The sequence below is a fragment of the Lemur catta genome, chromosome 10 (genome assembly GCF_020740605.2).
Source record: "Lemur catta isolate mLemCat1 chromosome 10, mLemCat1.pri, whole genome shotgun sequence".
In the NCBI taxonomy this organism is placed as follows: Eukaryota; Metazoa; Chordata; class Mammalia; order Primates; family Lemuridae; genus Lemur; species Lemur catta.
In genome coordinates this window covers 77517361-77539226 of record NC_059137.1, presented here as the reverse complement: position 1 = coordinate 77539226, position 21866 = coordinate 77517361, and the positions used below count along the sequence as shown (strand labels likewise).

The window sequence follows — 21866 nt, the reverse complement described above, 5'->3', positions numbered from 1 at the left end:
CCAGCACTTCCTCCCAGGTCAGAAGGGCTATGCAGGGGTGAGGTCAGGGCTGGGTGGGGAGCAGCCTTGCACTGCCGGGGGCGGGGGAGGGGGAGAGCCCAGGTACATGCTGGAACCCTTGGCTGCTGGAGGGCTGGCTCTTTGTGCTTGCTGTGTCCCCCCACCCCTGGCCACCAGAGGGCAGTACTGGCTCACACCTCGGCCCTCCCAGGGGTGGCATTTGGGAAGGTCAACTGTGCTTTTCAACCTACTAGACTCAACACCTCATTAACGACTATTTTCTAATGCTCCCTTTACCATCTCACAATAAAATTAACTGCTAATAAAACTTACCTAAGCAAACAATAAAAATGATGTCTTAACTCTAATATAAAGGGGACATAAAAGGAAAATAAGTTTATTAATAAACTGTATTCGTCAATATGTACTGCTTGGGCACGACTACCCTGGAGGAACACAATGGAGTAATTGTATGCTTGTGCCCATCAGCAGATCACTGTGAAAGAATTACAAATGCAGGTGGATGTAGGTATGTTGTGTTGACAAATACACCATGATTTTCTGAAAATGGTAAACAACTCTCGGTAAAGTTAAAATAGAATAAAATTGTGTCCCTTTATTTACAAGGTTATTACATTCTTGGAAACTTCAATGTATATTAAAATTGCAAAAATTATTTTTATGTATAAAATGGATTCTGCACTCCTATAATTATAAACAGGTTTTTCATTTGGTCCTACATGAATGTCCAGCAGGAAGATATTTGAAAAAAATATTTTTATTTTATTTTATTTTACTTTTTTAATAGATGGGGTCTCACTATGTTTCCCACGCTGGTCTAAAACTAGTCTCAAGCAGTCCTCCTGTGTAGCAGGGACTACAGGTACGCATCACCTTGCCTGGCTTGAAAACCACTTCTTTTTTCTGAAGAACTGCCATGTATTGCATGAAGTCTAGCATCCCTGGCCCTTGCCCACTAATGCCAGTACCCACACCTCCACCCCATTCATTGCCATCCATCATTGTGACCCCTAAAAACATCCCTATAAATTTCTGAAACTGCCGTTGGAGGAAGTGCCTTCCTCACTGAGAACCGATGGCTCTTTGCTGGCCTCTGGAGGGCTGGGAGCAGTTGACCTGTAGCATGGAGATGCTGAAGTTTTCCAGATGTCCTTAGGCTGGACTAGGAGACTCTATTGTCTGTGCCTGCTTGTCACACTGTCTTGGAGCTATCTGTTTGCCTGTGGAGAGCCCCACTTTCGTGGAGGACAGGCTTCTGTCTCCATTCTCTTTCCCCAGCCTCCAGCACAGTGCCCATGGGGGCCACTGATGAGCCAGTACGGGAGGTTTCGTTCCCACCACACATGGTGTCAAGTTCTGCCTCCGACTTAACATTACAGCCTCCAAGGGGCTAAACTGCATCTTTGCTATCTTCTGAGGCAGCTGATAAAATAAAAATCACACACAAAAGTGTCCTCAAACCTGGAACAACCACCAAACACAGGCTACCTCTGGGTAAATCCCACACAGCCTTGTGCCCTCCAGCGTGGGAACAGATAGATCAGTGCTAGGCTGGCTGAATGAAGACGACATAGCTGGCTTGCTCTCAGGGGCCGTGTTGTTAGGGAGTATTTATCTTTACACACAGGGATCGTTCTTAGGTGTGAGAGGTATGCGGGGCCTGGATTCAGGCCTGCTGCCTCCGTCACGGAGACTTTCCCACGTTGGGCTGGGGGGAGGCGCCAGGTTATGCCCCTCCTCACACACTGTGGTGTCTTTGCTGGGTTGACTGATTTTTTTTCATTGTGATGATGTACATAAAATTCACCATTTTAAAGGACACTTCAGTGATGTTTAGTATATGTCACTGCACTATGCAAACATCACTGCTATGTAATTCCAGAACATTTCCATCATCCCAAAAAGAAATTGTACCTATGAGCAGCCAGTCCCAATTCCCACCTTCCCCCATCCCCTGGCAACCCTCTCATCTTCCTGTCTGAGGGTTTGCCTATGGACCTTTCATATAAATGGAGTCCCACAGTATGTGGCCTTTGGGTCTGGCTTCTTTCACTCAGCGTGTTTTCAGGGTCCACCATGTTGTGGCATATGACAGCACTTTTTATGGCTGAATAATATTCTGCTGTAAGGAGAGGCCACATTTTGTTTACTCATCAGCTGGTAGCCTTGACTGTCAGCTCCCCACCATGTCCCCCTGTCTCTCTGCATTCACTTCACGGAAGGCCTCACTGACCTCTTGCCCCTCTAAACCAAGAGGAACACTTGAGGGGGGGACGCCCCAGCTTTATTACTAATACAATGGCATTCAGCAGACTATCTTTTTCCTCTGGACAGACCATTTTAGCAAAACCAGCTTCCCCTCTGGTCTGCTATGCCCAAGGCTATGTAAATCAGTGTCCTCAGCCAGAAAGGGAATTCACCCCACCCCTTTCTTTGGTCCATTCTCCCTGTGATCCCAGCCAAATAAACCAGCCATTCTACGTGGGTGGGTCTGGGTGGGAGGTCGGGCACTCCCCGACCTGTCGTCTGCCCAAAGTGCCACTTCAGAGATTGCACATCATCTGTGGCCTTCTGGGAGTTGTCCAGTGGGTCCTTGCTCGGTCAGAACCAATCCAGCCCTGAACGTCATTGTCACAAGTCTCCCTGCGGCTGCCCTCTGGGTGGGGCTCAGCACAGACTGAGTGTCCAAACAGGGTCCTGCCTGCCAGACCCCACCCTGGGCTTCCTCCCCTGGCTGCATGTCACATCAGCTGTGGAGAGTTTAGCCCTGAGATCTGGGCCCCTCACCACACACGCTGCTTCAGTGGGCTTGGAGGAGGCGGCACGGCCTCTGTGTTTTAAGTTCCTTCCTGAGGTGAGTCCCACACACGGTTGAGGCTGAGAACCACTGCCTTCCTTTATTTTTCCTTTTCCTGTTGCCCCAACAGAAGGCTGAGGCCCAGCATGGCAATCCAGCTGTGGAGCAGCTACAGAGCTCCGGTTCCAGTCTTTTGTCAAGGGATGTGCTTTGGCACCCATATGGGAGGGGAGCTGGGGGAAGGGGCACAATGGCCTGTGATGCTTGTCTTTCAGCAGGTCTAAACCCCCATTTTCTAGGCCTTGTCATATCCTTTCTGTCTTAGGAGGGCTGTAGCCTGTGCCAGAGAATGTGAGATGTCTTATCTCTCACCCCGATGTGAGCCATCTGAGCGCCAGGGCTTTGTGCTCCACGCCCCCTGCCCCTGCAGAGCGCCCACCGCAGTTCACGGTGCAGACTCACTAGTGCAAATGGGTTGATTGAGTCCTACGTCGGCTGGACTCTCACCCAGGTGCAGTATGTTCACGGGACAACCTCAAGGGCTTGGACCCTGTGTATGAGGGTTGACGTAAACCGAAGCTAGGCAGGAGGTGCTCCGCATAGCTTGGCAGAGAGGAAGATCCCAGGTTCCGCATTTTCTTAGGCAAAGGCCATCCACCCACAAGGGCCCTTTCATCCCACTAGCACATATTCCACGTGCAGTTCCCGAGTCAAAGATGGCATGCCCTTGCGAAAGGAAACACACGTAACCAGTCCTAAAACTCACTCTCTGGCCAGAGCTAAGCGGTGCGCCTGCAGCGTGGCCAGGTCCTATGGCCTGGTTGGGGTAGAGGGATCAGGTGTCTTCCTGGAGCCCACTGTGGGGAAGGGCTCAAACCAGGCCCGTGTTGGCCAGATTTCGGCCTGCACAGCGGGCGCCCTGGCAAGCCACGTGCCCGGAATGCCACCAGCACCTCTAACCTCCCGCGCCGCCTCACCCAGCCCAGCGGCCGCCGAGCCAGGGGCGCGTTACCGGCCCTTGGAGGGTTTCGTTTCGTGTCTGGGCTGCTGCTCTTTCTTCACCTGCCCAGTGTCCCTCACTGACGGCTTTTACACAGGAGGGCGGGCCGGCACTAGTTTAGTCTCACTCACGGGGGTCTTCCTGGACCCCACCCAGGTGCCTCTCTGTAAAACGAGGGCTAGACCGGCTGGGCAAGTCCCACACTTCATTACTCGAGTTGCACCTTCACAATTTTGTACAGCCACGAATCGTGTCCTTTTTACCTATTTATCTTGAAATGGCCCAGTTTATTTAAGCATATACAGTTTTAAAGAAACTGTTAATGTCACTGCTTTAAATGGAAGATGGACACTTGCCTTAAATAGAAGGAAAGAGAGCAACAACGAGAGCATGAAGTGATTCGATCGTGGCGAGACCGTGTGTCTGCCGGGGGTCCGAGCCTGCCGCTGCTGAAGACACCTGCACAAAACCGTCGCTCCCCGTGCCACGGAGGGCAGAGTGACAGAGAAAGGGAAGGGGCAGCCTTTCGGGTCCAGTGCATCAAATTATTTAATGTTGTGCCTGAAATCACTGAAACCTGAAGTCACACACCTTGTGTACTCTCCGCGGCGCTGCCACAGTCCCGGCTGACCGCTGAGGTCTCCAGCGAATTCACACACAGTTTGGAGCAGGACCTTCTAAAGCGACCTACTTGGAAAACATAGTTTTTACTCTAAAATAATTGTTTTCAATCTTTATTCTACCAAAATGAGTCCTTTTATTATCATACCAAATTTTGTTGACCAAACTCTACCTTTCACATAGGAATTTTTAACTTTTCTATGTTTAAATTATATCTATGTATCTCACAAGTGCTCAGCAGAGACAGAGTTCCCGCTTCGAGTTGACATAATTTTAGCCAAAAGGCAAGAAACCTGGCGTTGCTGCTGGTGAACATATTTGCATTGGGCTGTTTGAGGAACTGGACAAAGTTTGCTTGTCCCAGTACTACCTTTTGGGACCTTAGCGTAAGAGCCACTGCTCTGAACCGCAGCTCCAGGACAGAGAGAGGATTGGGAGGTGCGTGGTGTGAGGAGACTTGCTGGTGGGAGGCTGATTTTGTACAAGTTTCTGCTCCTGAGACCAATTTCCAGGGAATCGCCAAGTTTCCTTTATTTGTACCAATATAGGCATGAGCAAGAATGTTCTAAACATGATTTCCATTGTTGATTACAGAATTTCCTCTGATCATTTGATTGGGTCACAGATGGATTTAAACTTCAATTTAAACTTGACTTTTAAAACTCCCTCTCCTCTTCTCTGGATGTGCCAGCACATGATTCCTAAAAATACATCCAAACAAGTTGACACATTGCGGTTTGTTCACCATAAGAATTTAGAATACCGCAAGGGCCAGGAGACTGGAACAATGTTTGGGATGGGATAGAGATTTATGCCTAATTCTGTCCGGACCATGGCTACAAAACGATTTTCATTTTGTTTTTAGAGTTTCCATAATTGTAGCAATTATCTCTGGAAGATTTTTGTCCACACTTATTTGGATAAAGTTTTCTGGAGCTGCTGGGGGCTCCAGAGTCTCAAACTGGGACTGCAGTAACTCAGGGGGCATAAAATGCCCCTTTCTTTGGAGTAAGCGTCCAGAGATGACCTCGAACAACCCGCTCAGGTGGACCACGAAGAGCTGCACATCACCTGGCTTCTCCTCTCCCAACTCCTCACTCTTCAGAGCTGCACCATCTTTTCCTCTTATTAAGATATCTCTGTACATTTTCTTCAGGGCTGAACAGGCTAGAACCACACGCTGTCCTGAGGTTACATCTCTGTTTAAAAAGAAAAAAAAGGGAGGTTAAAGAACGAAGACATTTAAAATAACTGGTATGGATTCGAGGGGGAGGACTCCAGTCCTACTTCTATGCCAGTGGCAGCTGTTAGAAGATGGTGGTTAAGCATCAGGCAGTCCTGGCTGTGAGTTAAAGATCTTAACAGTCTTGGGCAAAGGTGTTCACCTCCCTGGGCATCAGGTTTATCATCTGGTGAGTAGGGCTACTCAGGGTACCTGCCCATAGGGCTGTTCTGTGGAGAAACTCGATCAAGATGACCGGTATACAGAAGTGCTCAGTAAGTGTTGCTTCTGCTCCTATGGGTGTGGGGTGTGGCCGAGCCTCAGTGTGCGCACGGGGCTGCCAGCGTGCATCTGCGCCATGCAGACAGCTCGGCTCGGGTCCTCTGCAGGTTGTGCAGTGATTTGCATTCTACAACTAGCTCCTCCGGCTCCTGTTCTACAATGTGGTGGGAACGTCTGGGGGAGCTGCCAGTTCAGAGCTGGAGATGGCAGGAGAGGAGGGAGCATCAGCATCTGCCAGGGCAAGGTGAGCAGGATGTGAGAAGTTTCCAGGGATGCACTAAGGAAAAAACAGCCAGCAACAGAGGCAGCAGGACACAGCACCACTAAGTGAGCTCCGGCTTCCACCCAGCTGCCGTGCGGGGGAGGCAGTCATCCTGGGGCCAGGATGGGACCTCTCGACTCCACTCCAGTCAAGAGGTGGGGTGCAAACACTGGCTTGGGTGTCTAGTAGAAAGCTCTCTTCAGAAATGAGTTCTGAAGCGCCCCCCCCTTCTTTGCAGCCAATAAATGGTATTAGCAAATACAAAAATACTAATAAAAACAACAATAATATATCCACTCACAAGAAGTTTCTAGTCAAGTCGGGCAGATGAAATAGACTTAACTGTAGAAAGAAGAAAAAAGTCATCGTGAAACTAAAATTCTGCTTTATATAGGGAAGAAGGTAAAAACGTGACTCAGAAAAAAGACAAACAATATAACCAAAAAGCAGACAAAGGATAGCAATGGACAGTTGACAGAATACGATATCCAAATGGGCAATAAACATGAAAAGGTGCTCAGCCCCCCTGGGAATCATGGGAATGTAATTAAAACAAATTATCATTCTCACGCATCACACCAATAAATATTAACTATTTCAGAGCTTGACAACAGTCATGGTGGACAAGGACAGGAGGAAACAGATCTGCTCCTAACAATGCCGGCCGGACTGGTAAGGGCTTTTAGGGGACTGACGTGAGGGGCCTCCTTCTGATCTCAGGGCCAAGTCGGACTGGAGACCCCGTGGCTGGAGTGTTTCCTGGGAAACAAACTTTGTACTGAGCTCCGGCTCCTCGCGAGGGCCATGGCAAGAGCGTGTTCGTTCTGGGCCTGGAGGTCTGATCCGTGCTCTCTGGAGGGTCCTCACTGCTGCTTCCGTCTCAGGTCAGTGAGTCTATGTTGGGGACCCAGGTGGGCAGGAGTTCTGAAACCCTAAACCCCTTAAGTCAAACCCCTGAGCCGACACAGTGGGGCTGCCAGCCTTGTCAATGGGGTGTGCCAAAAGCAAACTGAATTTTTAGTCATAAGTGTATGCTAACTTCATAGGGCCCAGATGGTTTTATGTTGATAAAATATGACATCATCTTAGGAAGCAAGATTTATAACCCATTCCCAATCCCTGCCTTTTCTTCATCCTCCTCCCTGTCCCAACCAGTGGGGGCGGGCGGATAACTGGAGTCCCACAGAGCGGGGCCACGTGGGACTCCAGTCTTGGTGGCTAATTATCTGCTGACTTACAAATGACCTCAGGTCTTCCTTCCAGGCCACAGCTTGAAGCAAGGGGAAGAAGCAGGGGTGACTAAGACAGGCAGTAACAGAGGTGGCATCAGTTAACATTGTTTGAGCACCTACTATGTATTAGATACAGTTCTAAGTGTTACCCACACACCATCTCACTTATTCCTCACAATAATCTGTAAGTAGAAACCACATTTTTACTGATGAAGAAACAGGCTTGCAGGAACCAAGTGGCTCATCAAAATTCCTAGCTAGTAATCATGGAGCTGTCTAGAAGGTTTGTCTCCAGAGCCCAACTAAACTACATGCTGCCTGCGGCTGGCTGAAGTCACTGTTCGTTACTTGATAGAGGTGCACTCGGTTTATGGGATCCTTTACCATCAGTTAGTTGTGATTTCAAGAGTGCATTTATTTTATTTTATTTTTTCACTTTCTGATGGGTTCTCTTCACTCTCTGACTTATGCCAAGGCCCGATGGTCTCTTACCTTAGTAAAATGTCATGCAAATTGCAGAGCCACGGAATCCTGTCCTGAAATTAAAGCAGACACAAAGTGGCTTTTTCAGGTATTGTTTGTTTGGACAGAAACACAGTTACATCGTGTTCACAAATGTTGAGGTCCACAGGTTAGTGGTTGAGAAGCAGGCCATGCACAAGGCACAGGCGCCAGTGCCTGGGCAGTTAACCACAGAAATGGTTTCTTGGTTCAGGTGTCAGTGGCTGTTTTCATAATAATGAGAGTTGCCCTAAAGTACCAGTATGTATCTCTCCCCATCTTAATCTCCCCATTATATATACGTTTTCCCTGGTTCTGATATGTTTACAAACGTTTTATTGTATTGCATGGATTCTTTAGGTACCTCTGATCTCAAAGGCAGAGGGGTATTCACATGAACCCCTATGTCAGCTGTCCCCAGGTCCTATTCCTCAAACCCTCCAAAAACCAAACTCCCCTCAGATAAAAACACTGTAAGAAATTTCTATTTTTGCCAAAGAGAAGATGGAAGAAGTTTACATAGCACACCCTTCAGTGTTTCACAAAGAAATCTCCCTGAGACATGTTCTCTCTTTCTTCCTGGGATAAATCCTGATTATTGGCCACAGTGCACTGAGATACAAAAACAAAAAACTTTATCATGGACAATTTAAAACATACTCAAAAGCAGACAAAATAGTACAAAACAGACCTCTAGGTGCCATTCATAGAGGTTTGAGAACTTCAGCAATTTTCAACTCACGATTAGTTTTGTTTTATATACGCCCCCAGCCACATCCCCACCGTGGCTCCCACTATTCCACCAGAAACCCCTTAGGACAGTGGTCCCCAACCTTTTTGGCATCAAGGACCGTTTTCATGGAAGGCAAGTTTTCCATGGACTGGGGAAGTGGGGGATGGTTTGCAGATGATTCGAGGGCATTACATTTATTGTGCACTTTATTTCTATTATTATTACAGTGTGAAATATAATGAAAGAATTGTACAAATCACCATAGGCTGGCGACCCCTGCCTTAGGAGTCCAAACAGCTACAAAAGTCACACAAAGTAGAGATCAAATGACAAGCCACATGATTTAGACAAATTTTATCCTAAATGACAATAGCTACATACTTCACACAAATCATTACTCAAATTACAACAGCTACTGTCATGTATACAGATGTAGCTCAAATGTATCTAACAAATGAAACATCTGTTTATGTTAGCACTTGTCTGAATGCACTCAATGGAACAAGTGTGGTTTTTTTGTAAATGCAGTAACAAGATGATGAGGCTCACCAGCTCCCTATTTGCATACCACAAAGAAATCTGTTCATGAAGTTAGAATATATAGGGGCACTTTATTTGAAGAAGGGCGTATATAGTTAAAGTTTGTTATTGGCAAGGTTTTCTAGGACATCCTACTCAAAAAGTAGATGTTCTGGACAATCTGTGAGGAGAAAAACAGTTGGAGGGGCTACATTTATGGAAGCTGAAACTACCACTGGAGCAGTGTTTCCTAGGCTACGGCAGGGAACAGGGAAGGGTGTCTAGGATTCCAGGGAGCAGGGACAATTAACTGGATTGACTGAGATGTGTAGTATTTTTTGGAAAAATTGCCCTGAGGAGAAGCTGCCAATTCAAGCACAAATCTGCATTTTCACCTTCTTTTTCCATTTATATGTGTGTGGTGTGTGCTTGGGGAGGCCCAGATACTGTTTTGAGCACTTTTGGTCCAACACCCTACATGTGATCACTCTGCGTTGGCGTAACTTCCAAGGTACCATTTCAACTCATCTTTCTAAATTCCTTTCTTCTTGTATTCCACTTGTGATTAGCCAAGCTTTTCTCCCACATTCATGGACTAGTGGAAATGAAAAAGATAATATTGCTATTTACAAGCTGACTTTTTCCCCTAACTTCTTGGATATATTTTCTAAAACACCTCCTCTAACAGGAGGTTGTAATGGAAGAGGGTGGCTGGGACTGGAAGCCTCACACGTCAGCAGGAAAGTTTTATGTCCTACCCTGGGATTCAATCCTGTAAAGTGGTGGCCCCTACAGGCCGGTAGGAAGGGAAGCACCAGCCACTTAGTGGTATAATAAGCATTTAGGGGGCTGATTTCTAACCCCAGCGTGTGTTTTACATGGCAATGGGGGCATCTGGCTTCGAATCACAGAAGTGATGTAAACTTTGATAAAGCTAATGAGTCAAAGGACATATCTTCTTATAGTTACAGCGAGGTACCTTCCTAAGGACTTTGAAATCAAGGAAATAAAATTGTTCTCTAAAGGTTAACAGTTAATGGAAAGGAGTGTAGATGTACAAGGTCATGTGAAGGAGCAGGAGTGACTCCCAGGCTAGCAAGACATCACTGTGATCCAACTAAACATTTTTACACACATAAAGGCAGCACATCTGTCCCAGGGAGGCCGGGCAGGCAGGAAGCCCAGAGCAGAGTGCTGTAGACTGAAAAGGTGAAACACTGTCCCCAGGACACGGAGTCTTGGCCATTGGCCTTTGAACATCATGTTCTCATTAACAAATCTCTTCCTACTAATGGGATGGATGGATGGATGGTCTTGACCATTAGAAAGTTTGGTCCTAACTCTCCCATGTTCACTACGAAACCTTTTGATTGTCAGCTGGTTTCTGAAAATGTGCGTATCACATTGATGTGAGTGTTATGGGCCATGCGACAGTTATATTTCTCTTGGTAAATTAATCAACTGGCAGTCTGGTTTATCCAGCCACCTTGTAAACCTGTTTGGGGGTGTCTCACATGAGGGATGGTCTCATGTTCAGTGTGTTGACAATATCAAGGGGGTTGGTAAGGCAGAGAGAGCCAGCCGTGGGGTCCCGCCTGGGTGGTCAGCCAGCCTTTCCCACAATGAACCCCTTGTCATTGCACAAGTCTCTCAGTGAAACTTCACTTAAAATCCTGACACCAGTGCTGTGGGCTGCCGATCTTCATTCAGCAAAAAGAAAGTTCAGGGTAGGAGGGGAGATGGTTGGAAGGTTCAGAGGAAGAATGCTAATTTACATATTCCATACCTCCTTAGAGTTCAAGGGGCAGTTCTAACCATGAATTAGGACTATCTCAGAGATGAATAGACAACAAAAAATTATTTTTGGCATGAGTAAATGTTCATAATGGATTTTGGATGAACCAAGGAGGGAGGAAAATTTGTTTAAATGACCGTACTTCTCTCTTCCCCTTAGCAGGACAGACTCGTGTTTTGTTCTTTTGTTCAGATTCTACTTTTCCTCTGTCCCATCTGCACAAATATTTCTATTTGTTTGTGTTGTAGAAATGGAGATCAATTTCTATATTATTTTATGGCTTAGGAAGCAAATACATAATTTCATTAAGCTGAGTGTTGACTATATTTCATTATATTTTCCATGTGCCTAAAATTTTTCATAAGAATGAAATAAATTAAAAATAACAAAAAACATGTTTGGGTAGTAAGTTTTCTAGCTTGTGTACAAAGAAATAGAGGTTTACTTTGAATCCATGCTTTTTTATTGTTTTAATAGTGCCTCTTCATATATGCTTCAGGCAATAATAAAGCATGTTGCTTCATTTAATCATAATAAAATTTAACAAAAATGGCTGCTTTCTGACTTTTGCCCTTTCAGCATGTATGGCAGACCAGACTAATGACCACGCATGGGTAAGGACTGTGTGCCTCTGTCACAAAAACAACGAGAGAAGGTTGGGGATAAAAGAGAAGCCCTTTGAACTTTATTTCTGAGATTGCCACATAGTGAGTCATAATTAAATGATTGGGATCTTTCCTTGGAGGATGCCATGAGGCCACAGGGAGAAGGGTTTCTCCAAAGCAGCTCCAGTGTGGAAATCAGAATTCTCACTCTCGACCTGCTTCAAGCCAGACCACCCTTCAAGTCAGTGCCTTGAACACCCTAAAGCTTAGGCCCCTTCCATGCACCTGCTTGTGGGGAGCTGCCACGCTCATTCCGGCTCTCTCTCCCCCCTCGCTCTGACCCTTTTCTCTCCAATTAACCAACCCTGATCCAATTCTTGTGCATCATGTGTTCGGTGGACTATCAGGACCTTTAACATAGTAGGAAAAGTATGGCCTTTGAGGTTAGAAAGACTCCTCTCACTGTGTGGCTTTGCTCAACTTACTTAACTTCCTGTGCCTCTGTTTATCTGTAAAATTGGGATCTTATGAAATTTATTGAGCTACTTTGGGATTTAAATAATAAACTCCATTTTAAACATTATATTTGGCTGACTTGTTAATAATAGCTGACATAAACAGTATTTATTTCCTACTTTGAATTTTTAAAAGAGTTTTAATTTATGAATTTTGTAGATACTGAGCTTTAATTCCAGAAACACCGAATACTAATATGTGCAAAGCACCATATTGAGCATTGGGATACAACTATGAACGGTGTGGTTCCTTTCCTCAAAGGGGTCACAACTTGATGGAAGAGACAGAGGAGCAGATGATCAATAGATCACCTGGAGGGCAGTGACGAGGGATGTACAAGATTTATTATACTGAGAAGAGCTATAAGGAGTAGGAGGGCTGTCTGGAAAGTATTCAGCCATGTAACCATTCTCATTATGTTAACAATGGCTGGATACTTTCCGGACAGCCTTCGTATAGGGGAGAGGCCAATTTTAATCAGGCCTTGGGAAGATAAAGACCATTTCAACTGAAGAAGGGCCTGCCCAGCAGAGGGAAAGGATAATCCAAGACTGGGAGCATCATCACAGCTTGTATATGGAAACACGAGTACGCAGAAGAGGCAGGTGCTTAGCACTGACGAACAGGAGCTGTAGGAGCTGATATGTAGGGACATTGTCAGGACAAGATGGTCAAGACCTTGAGTGACTTGCTAAGGAGTGGAGATCTTACTGTGAGGATATGAGGAAGGAGTTGGACGTATGAGCTGCACATTTTATTTCATAATATTCATGAAGAAAGGGAATGATGGAGATCTCTTTACAGATGAAGAAACTGGGACAAGAAGAAGGAGATATTAGAGCAAATTCACTGAGCTCTGTGCCTCCCAAAGAGTTACTGTGGAAGATATAATAAATGTGAAAGTCAAATACACACACAAGTCATTGGGGAAGGATAGGAGAAAACAGCCCAAATTAGCATCTCTGCCTCTGGCTCTGATGTTCAAGGTCATCTAGCCTTGATAGTCCTACATGCAAGGGTTGGTGGCAGGGGGTCCAGCCCCCAGCCCCAGCCCAGTGCGTGCAGGTGAGCACAGTAAGTGAATAAACATTCCACCGAGAGTTAAATCAGAACATTGTGAGGCCAGACGAAGCTGCCCTGCCTATGGTTTCGGTGATCTGATAGAAACATCTAGAGAAATAAAGGGCAAAGGGAGAAGGGAGGAACAGATGGTGGCGGAGCATGTCCAGCAGTTGGGGGAGGCAGAGAGAGGGGAAGGGGAAGGCAGGAGTGGTGGGGAGAAGGGGAGAGGGCTTGGTTGTACCTGGTGAAAAAGTTAATTTAAGCACAGTGAGTAGAATGCATGGAGGAAGAATATATACCCTCCCCCCCAAGAAAGGAAGAAAAACTCCAAAATTCAATTAGTAGATACTTTTGGAAGATGAAATCAAGGATGATATATTCTGTGAAAAAAATTTTCAGTACTTTCCAGATGTTCTATGCAGGACAAATATTACATTTATAATCAGGAGAAAAATTTTTTTTTTTCAAAAAAGCCTTCTTTTTTAAATGGACTTTGAAGTCTACTCAGGGGTCCCTGCAGGCTAAGATGGGACAGTGTGGGCTTGACACAGGGGAGACTCACTGACCATAGCTTTGAAATTCTTTAACATCATGATGTTAATAATTTATCACAGTCTGTGTGGAATAGCTTTCTAGACTGGCACTGTCCCTAGAGCTTTCTGCAACGAAGGAAATTTCTACAGCTGTGTTGTCCAATATGGTAGCCACCAGCCACACGTGTGAAATGTGGCCGGACAACCCAAGAACTGGATTTTACATTTTATTTAATTTTAATTAGTTTACATTTAAATAGCCTTACAGAGCCATTGATGTGTTCAGCTCAGACCTCATCCCTGAACCCTCTGGGCACAAAACCCTCCCCAAATGCTCCCAAACTCTTCCCTGAGGCATAACCTGGGCCTCTCCCTTAGACACTCTTTACTTAATATCATGGGGCCCCATGGGGGAAGAGACTAGGTAACTTACTGAGTTCTTGTCAAGAATATAAACCCTTTGCGGTGGTTTTACCTTTCTCTCCCTGTGTTGGTTCTCTTTAAGGACTAGCTAACTTGCATAATTCGTCCTGAAAAGTTTTAGTAAGTAACCTATGTTTCTCCCAGTAACCTTTTCTCCTGTCCACAAATTCCTCTTCTGGACTCTACCCCCAATCCATACAGCTGTGAAGAGGAAGGCTGCACAAATGCCTTTTAAAATCCATCCATCTGGGTTGCTTTACTTTGTTCTTTAACTTACCTTTTATTTGCATTTACTAAAGAGAAAAATAAAATAACAGTGGCACAGTCACATTTTACAAACTTCGAAGAAATGGTTTATGTTTTGTGCCTGTATCCATAGTTTATGTTGTGTGTATTATTATCATTAATAATTTAAAAAGTGGTATTTACTGAATGCTTTGGTTACTCTTCTGTGTACTTTTTTTGTATTATCTCATTTAATCATCCCAGTGAAATAGATCCTGTTAGTGGTTCAAGTTCTTCCAGGCAGAACACAGGGAAGATGGTGAGGTAGGGCAGGCACCACTGGGGCGAGCGGAGCCAGGCTACTGAAGATGAAAACAACAGTGTTGGTCTTTGGCCAGTTCCATCCGTTCCTGCCCTTTGGACACACTTAGTGCATGGACCTAAGCGCCCCAGAGCAGCCCTCGACCTGCCCCCACAGCCTCTCCTGAGTGACAGCTAGTTCTGCCAGCGAGTCCACAGTCTGGGACTCTGGTTTGCGAGAGACGCATGGCCCTGCACACAGGAGAGTGCTACTTGCTCATTCACTCAAAAACATGCCACAGATATTTTCTGACGTTTGCTGTGTGTGGGGCCCTGGGATACAATGGTCAACAGAAACGGCTATAGTCCCTGCCCTTTTGGGGGCAAAGTCTAGTTGCAGAGATAAGCATTAATCAGAGTCTCACATCATCAATTGCTGAGGTACAACGGGGACAAGGGCAACAGTTAAACGGTGCTAGGTGAGTTCATCACGGAGGTTTTACTTACACCATGGTCCATGAGGCTTTCCCTGAGGAAGTGGCTGAGCTGAGACTTGAAGGATGAGCAGGACAAACTCGGGGAAGAGGGGAACAGGGACGCAAAAGGCCTGGTGGGGAGCAGCCTTGCAGGAGGAGGGACTGGAGGGGCCAGGGTGGCTCCCGTGGGGACAGGGAGTGGACGCCAGGCCACACATTTAGCAGTTTAGGTGTTTCGCCTTGACCGAGATCAGTGGGAAGCCTATAAAGGGTCTTAGCAAGGGCAGATGTGGCTAGATTTGGGTTTGCAAAGATCACGCTGGCTGGGTGGATGCCAGGGTATGGTGGTGGTGGTAGGCTGTCGGGATGTGGAAGAAAAGATGATGAACCTGCCCATGGACGAGGCGAGGGGGAGCCCCTGCCCTCTCAGGGATTACGTTCTGCAGATTAAAATCCTGCAACGAGGTGTTGTGGCAGACCCTGCCCAAGCTGGGGCAGAGGGCGGCATTGCTCTCGGCACCGAGTTCAGAGACTAGCTCAGGGCCGCAGCTGACATACGTGGAGGACCTACTGTGCCCTGGCTCTGTGGAGCCCCGCACACGGCTGACATGACTCAGAAAATGGACCACACCAAGGGCTGCAGAGACCTCACCCTGCGTCACCCAGGTGGAATGTGTGTGTGTGGACCCAGACAGTGAACGGTACCTGGTCGTTGAGCGGAATCCCTCTTGCCATCTTCATTCGATTCTCCTCCGGGTGGTAGTCGTCAGCGTCATAGAATTTCCATCCCAGCTTCAGAACAAAGTGAAAGGATACGTGTACATGGCAGGCAGTTGGGCCCACGTGACAGCCACTGTGGGGTTGCTAACACTAATGGGTAGGTGTGGAAACAATACCACCTCCCCCTGTCCCCATCGGCCCCAAGGAAACCCCCAGCAGTGGAGAGCCTTGTCATGCCATTTCACAGTCCCCCGTGGCTGGGCTGCTGCAGTCCCTTTATTCATTCATCACTATTTGTAATCACCCAGGAGAAAACCAAATTGCTCCAATGGGTTCACAGCCATGTGGAGGTGTCTATCCAACTTACTATAGCCCAGAGAAAAGGAGAGAAGTGACAAGAACACAATGGCACATGCACTGAGGAGGCATTAGAACAGGTTACCTCGGATGCCAGCAGGGCGCCCACGGTGGATCTGTTGAGAAGACACAGGCGTTCCCGTTACTGCCCTTGCCCAACACGTGGCACTTCCTTCCACACAAGGACACCCAGAAGAGAGACAGCTGCCCCAGCCAGCATTGAAACACCAATCACCATGTGATCCTAAAGCAGTGATGCCCTTGACCCTGGAGTCTAGAAACTGGCCTTAGCTGTCCTCCAGGAATGTCAGTGAAGAAATAATTAGCCAGCTACCACTATTTCTATTTCAAAAGGCAATATATACGAGATCTCATTAAACCCCTGAAGTTTTTTCTTCAATAATCAGTTTTTTGGTCCCTGTTTTGTAGATGTTTATTTTTTTGCAAGACAATACCGAATTAAAAAAGTGATAAAATTCTATTAAGGGGGATATCCAATAGGAGGGATCTGATGGAGGATTTTGTCTCTGGCAGCACAAAATGTTCCTGAACACAAAGTTCAGGGGACTCGTAAAAGCATAAAAACATTGCCTGGGGTTTAAGAATGACACACTCTAAAAGGACAAGGGTTAATGACTGAAGAATTACCAGCACTTGTTAAGCTTGGGAGTTAAATGTTCTCTGGGCAAAGCATCTGCTGACAATCTGTTCGTGCCCTAATAGGCAGTACGTGCTAGTGAAAAGGGTTCGGGTCTCAGAACTGGAGACTGGGGCCGGCCACAGTCGCCTTCTGCCGCTAAATGACTGTGCTCCTGGGCAAAGCACCTGCTCCTCTAAACCTCAGTTTTCTCGCCTGCAAAACAAGGGAACCGAGCTGCATGATTTACCTATTCACCTCATTTCATTCAGCCGATCTTTATTGAGCACCTCTAGCTCCCAGGATACAATGGTGAGCCCACCGAGACACAGTCTCAGCCCTCTTGAGGCCTGCAGTCTAGCACCAGAGGGTAGGGGTGGGGGCCGGAAGACAATGATATAAGAAATGCTTTCTTGCTCGAAATTTCTAAAATGTTCCCCAAGCTCCGATAATTTAGGTACCACCTTCATGATTTTTACTCCACCCTCACACCATTTCATCACGGCCTCTCTCTCAAGTCTTGCACACCACCTCTGCAATTATTTGCTTGATATTTTTAATTGTTTCACTTTTAAAAATTAAATAAGTGTGTTAAACAAGGGAACTCTCTTTTCATCCTTCTACAAGAAGCTATCATCACTTGCCTTAAACGGAAAGTAACCAAAAAGGTGTATACAAAGAAAACAAAACAATGTGATTAAATTCTAGCTGGCTACTGTTGCCTAGCAAGGGTCCTGTCTCTCTTTTGCTGAAAAGGTATCAGAAAGGTGTTAAAGATACACTTGTACCAGGCTGAGGCCCTGAGACCTGCTCCTTGGTGTAACGGAAGCATTGAAAGAGCACTGAAACATTGCTCATCATGTTCACTCTGAAGGCTGCAAAGGGAGACATGCTGCAGCTCACCGATGGATAAACCCTCCCAGCCAAAATCCATGGCTGGTGAAGCAGAGCTGTGCATAGCAGAAATCACACTGAAGACCAAGTTAGATTAGCTGTGAATGATCATGCCAGCCGCCACCCAGAATTTAAAAGTAGAGCTACATACATTTGGGTGTAGACTGGCAGGAAGGAGATAGGAAAGAAAAAGCCACTGTCTGCTGCTTTATCCAAATCTCCCAAACCAGAGAACACCTGGAATACGAACCAGGGGCCTGGGCTGAAATAAGGCACAGTGCTTTGCTCACAGGAGCCTAGTTAGACCTAAGTCTTATAAACCAAGGTTTGGGGTCCAAATATCTCCCACTCAATTGTTCTAAATCAGCAGCAAGGGACTTATAAAGACAGGAGGCCAGTAGGGGGAGAGGGAAGGGATGCAGAATGAGAAAAATAGTCCAAAGGTCGGAGCTTGTTCCAACAGGGGGGGAGAAGGAAACCTAGAAAGAGATGCTGAGGGTGGGTCCCAAAAGTGGTTCACAAAAGTCACCAAAGAACTCAATGTTCCTATATCCAATGATCAGTATAATCAAGTCTCAGTGTTTTTATTACTCAGCTAGTCAGCAACATCTGACACATCTCCCTGACCTTCAGCCACTGGGGGGGGCCCATGGCTTAGTCCTTGGACAGCTTTTTTATTTACACTCACTCTTTTGGTGACCTCAACATCTTAGGTCTTTAAATGCATTCACATACCAATGATTCCCATATTTACATCTAAAGTCTCTCTCCTCTGACTGCTGGACTTGGATATCCAACCATCCCCTTGACAAATCCACTTGATAACTGATGGGCACATCCAACATATCCCACACTGAGCTTCTAGGGTTTTCTTCCAGATCTGCCCTACCTACTGCCTCCCATCTCAGCGTGTGGCAACTCCCTTCTTCCAGCTACCCAGGCCTAAAATCCTGAACCATCCTTGACTCCTCTCTCTCTCTCTCTCTCTCTCTCTCTCTCTCTTGTGGGCCACACCCAGTCCACAAACACATCTTTTTGACACTACCTTCAAAATATCTGCAGCACGGGACCACTTCTCTCCACCTGCGTTGTTTCTCTGGCCTCATCTCCATCATTCTTCCCCTCACGCAGCCAGAATGGCCTCCTTGCTGGTCCTTGAAGAAGCCAAGCCTCAGGACCTTTGAACCTGCCATTCCCTCTGCCTATTACGACCTTCCCCCAGCTAGCCACATGGCTTAGCTCTGCGGTCCCCAACCCCCAGGGCCACAGCCCATTAGTGGTCCACGGCCTGTTAAGAAACAGGTTGTGCATGACTGCCTGAGCTCTGCCCACCCCCCACCCCCAGTCCGTGGAAAAACTGTTTTCCATGAAACCAGTCCCTGGTGCCAAAAATGTTGGGGACTGCTGGCTTAGTCCCTCAGTTCTTGTGGGTCTTTGCTCAAATGCCAGTTCCTCAGAGGTGCCTTCCCTGACCCACCCTACCCGGCACTCTTTTTTCCCCTTCCCTTCATTTATTTTTCCCTAGAGCATCTGTCCCCAACTGGCACACTCTGTATGTATTTATTCATTTACTCTTTGTTTCCCATACTAGAATGTAAACTCTTTGAGGGCAGATATCCATCTGTTCTGTTCACTATATGACAGTGACATAGAGGAAGGACTGAGCTTAATGACTAGTTACTGAATCCACAAATATCACAAGTTGTAAACCACATAGCTTAGACAACCCCCCCACCCCCACCCCCATCTGATCCAAGGCTCAGAGAAGTACGTGAATCGCCCAAGCTCACACAGTCAGACAGCAGCAGAATCAAGAACTAGGACTCTTAGCTCTCTAATCACACCATGGCAATGGTTTTATACTCTCTGATGTCTTCAAATCATACAACAGCTAGGGATTTGGGGGGCTCTATGTTTTATTGCAATTTAAGTTTAAGATTTCTTGTCTTTCAGGCTAAGAACCCCAAATAATTTTTGAAAGCTAAACCCACCCACATGGAGTAAGAGTTGTCGAGGCTCAGAAAACAGTATCCCAAAATGAAGGCCTCAGAAACAAAAGTTTTTCTCTGGCCTTCTCTTCCTCTCCTACCTGTCAGTCCCATTCTCCTCAGAGGCTAGCCACAGAAACCACAATCCCTCGTCCCCAAGGCAGGTCATAGAAACCAGGACCCCTTTTTTCTAAAGCCAGCCATAAAACCTAAAATTATTCTGTATGAATTTGCCATAAAGAAATGATCTGACCTAGCTTGTTGGACTGTAGGTCATAAAGCCCCCATTTCAGAGAAGGTCCTGCCCCACCCCAGAAGAAAGGAATGCTGCTCAGAGAGGCCAAGAACAGTCTAGACAGACAGGCCTTCCTGGGTTTCCCCACTCGGTTTTGTCCAATCATATTTCTACATGGCTGTCTATACTTTATTGAACCTAAGCATAAAAATGGATAATTTCCCCTGTATCTTTGGGTCTAAATTCTGAAGGCTCCCGTGTATACATTTAAAAAAAAAATTATCATTTTTTTTTGTCTTCCCAGCTGTGTGAACATGTATACCTGTTAAATAAATAAATTTACTGTATGGCTTTTCTCCTATTAGTCAATCTGCCTTGATTTTTCGGCAAACCTTTAGGGGGCCAAGGGCTTTGGTCCTTACAGAGTCTTTAATGTACACCTGAGTACATGGGCAGCTCCTGATTCAGAAAATTCTAGAAGGGTACTATAGGCCTTTGAAGGTTATGATCTTTCAGTTGATTACGTTCTGTCTCTTGGTGTCTGTGGTGGAATGGTACGGTAGCTGTGTTTTCCGATAAAGGACACAGTTGGATTTTGGTCTAATCAGGAAGCCAAAGGCCAACTTCCCAGTCCCCAGGTTTGCCGGACAGTGCTGGGTGGAACCTGTGTGGTTTCCAGAACTCTCTCCTTCCTTTCCAAACCCTCAGGAGCCACCCTTCATAGCAACACGGTCTCCTTCCAGTCTAAGCTGATAAACACCGATCAAAGAAAGCACAAAACAACAGACAAGATGGTTAAATTCACTTTCCCAAATCTAATCAGAGAAGTGCGGGGCCTGGCAGGAGGGGGCAGCCGAGTGCCCAGCGCCTCCGCGGTCGGCCAGCGCCAGGGACGCGGGGTGCCTCCCGGCTTTGGCCTCGCGCCTGCCGCCGCAGGACGCCCCGAGCCCCGAGCACGTGCGACCGCGCGAGCCACCGCAGGTGCCGAGGGGAACGGTGGCCCCCGCGCCGCCACCCTTTCGCTCTCCCTGCGCCCCGGCAGGCGCCTCGCTGCAGAGGGCTTCCCCGGCCCGGGCCGCCGGAGCCGCTGTCTCCTCGGTGGAGGGCCGGGGCCGCCCGGGGCCTGCGGGCCGGAGGTGGGGAGGAGGGAGGGTGGGGGCTCCCCAGGGCCGCCCCCTCCCGGGCACCCCGCGCCCCGTCCTCCGCGACCTACTTCCCCGAGCCGCTCACGCCCATCACCAGCAGCGCGCCCGGCGCCGCCATGGCCCCGCCCGGCTCCTTCGCGTCGCCTTCCGGCCCCGCCGGCCCGGCCTCCCCGGCGCCCCGAGGGCGGAGCCGCGCCCGCCCGGCCCGAGCCCTGCGCCCTCCCCGCGGCCCCACCGCTCCGCCCGCAAGGGCAGCGCGCGCCGGGGCTCCCGTCTCCTCCCGGCCTCTCGGCTGCACGGGAGCCTACCCCGCCCTGGCAGGCCGGGCCCTCCACCATGGAAACAGCATTCATTCATTCATTCATTCATTCATTATTTCTTTATAGAATATGTTCTTGTAAAAAGCGTGAACAGAAAATAAGCACACTTTCTCATACCAGGCAGCAATAAGCAGCTCTTCCTAAAACGACCCCCCGCTCCCGTGTAGGTAGACGGGTATGAATATTTTATGAAATTGGGATCAGACTGTACAGTGTTCTGTAACCTGGCCATTTGTCACAGTAATATGCGGGGGACTTCTTTCGGTGTCAAATCCAGGGTTGACCATCTATAGGGCGGCCTATGGCTGCATGGCTCTGCTACTTATTCCCGCTCTGGTTAGGGACGTTGCTTAGAGGAAGGACCACTCCTTTAAAGTGCCCCTTTGCTTTAAAACGATGTGTTCAGTGTGGGTCATTTAAAGTATTTGATTAAAAGCACTTCTAA

The 21866-nt window shown here is 47.3% G+C and overlaps 1 protein-coding gene across 2 annotated transcripts; it reads right to left on the bottom strand.

Annotated features, from left to right (window-relative positions):
• Window positions 1–4536: 4536 nt before the first annotated feature.
• IDNK (IDNK gluconokinase) lies at window positions 4537–21266 on the bottom strand. 2 transcript variants are annotated; one of them, XM_045562211.1, is made up of 5 exons: window positions 21170–21266; window positions 16288–16318; window positions 15831–15917; window positions 7930–7973; window positions 4537–5638 (listed from the first exon to the last, which is right to left on the bottom strand). In XM_045562211.1, exons 1-5 carry the CDS (start codon window positions 21217–21219, stop codon window positions 5290–5292), a joined length of 561 nt encoding a protein of 186 aa, XP_045418167.1. In that variant the 5' UTR covers window positions 21220–21266; the 3' UTR covers window positions 4537–5289. The 2 variants fall into 2 exon arrangements, with proteins under 2 accessions (XP_045418167.1, XP_045418168.1); XM_045562212.1 differs by lacking the exon at window positions 21170–21266 and adding an exon at window positions 18779–18887.
• Between the last annotated feature and the right edge of the window lie 600 nt (window positions 21267–21866).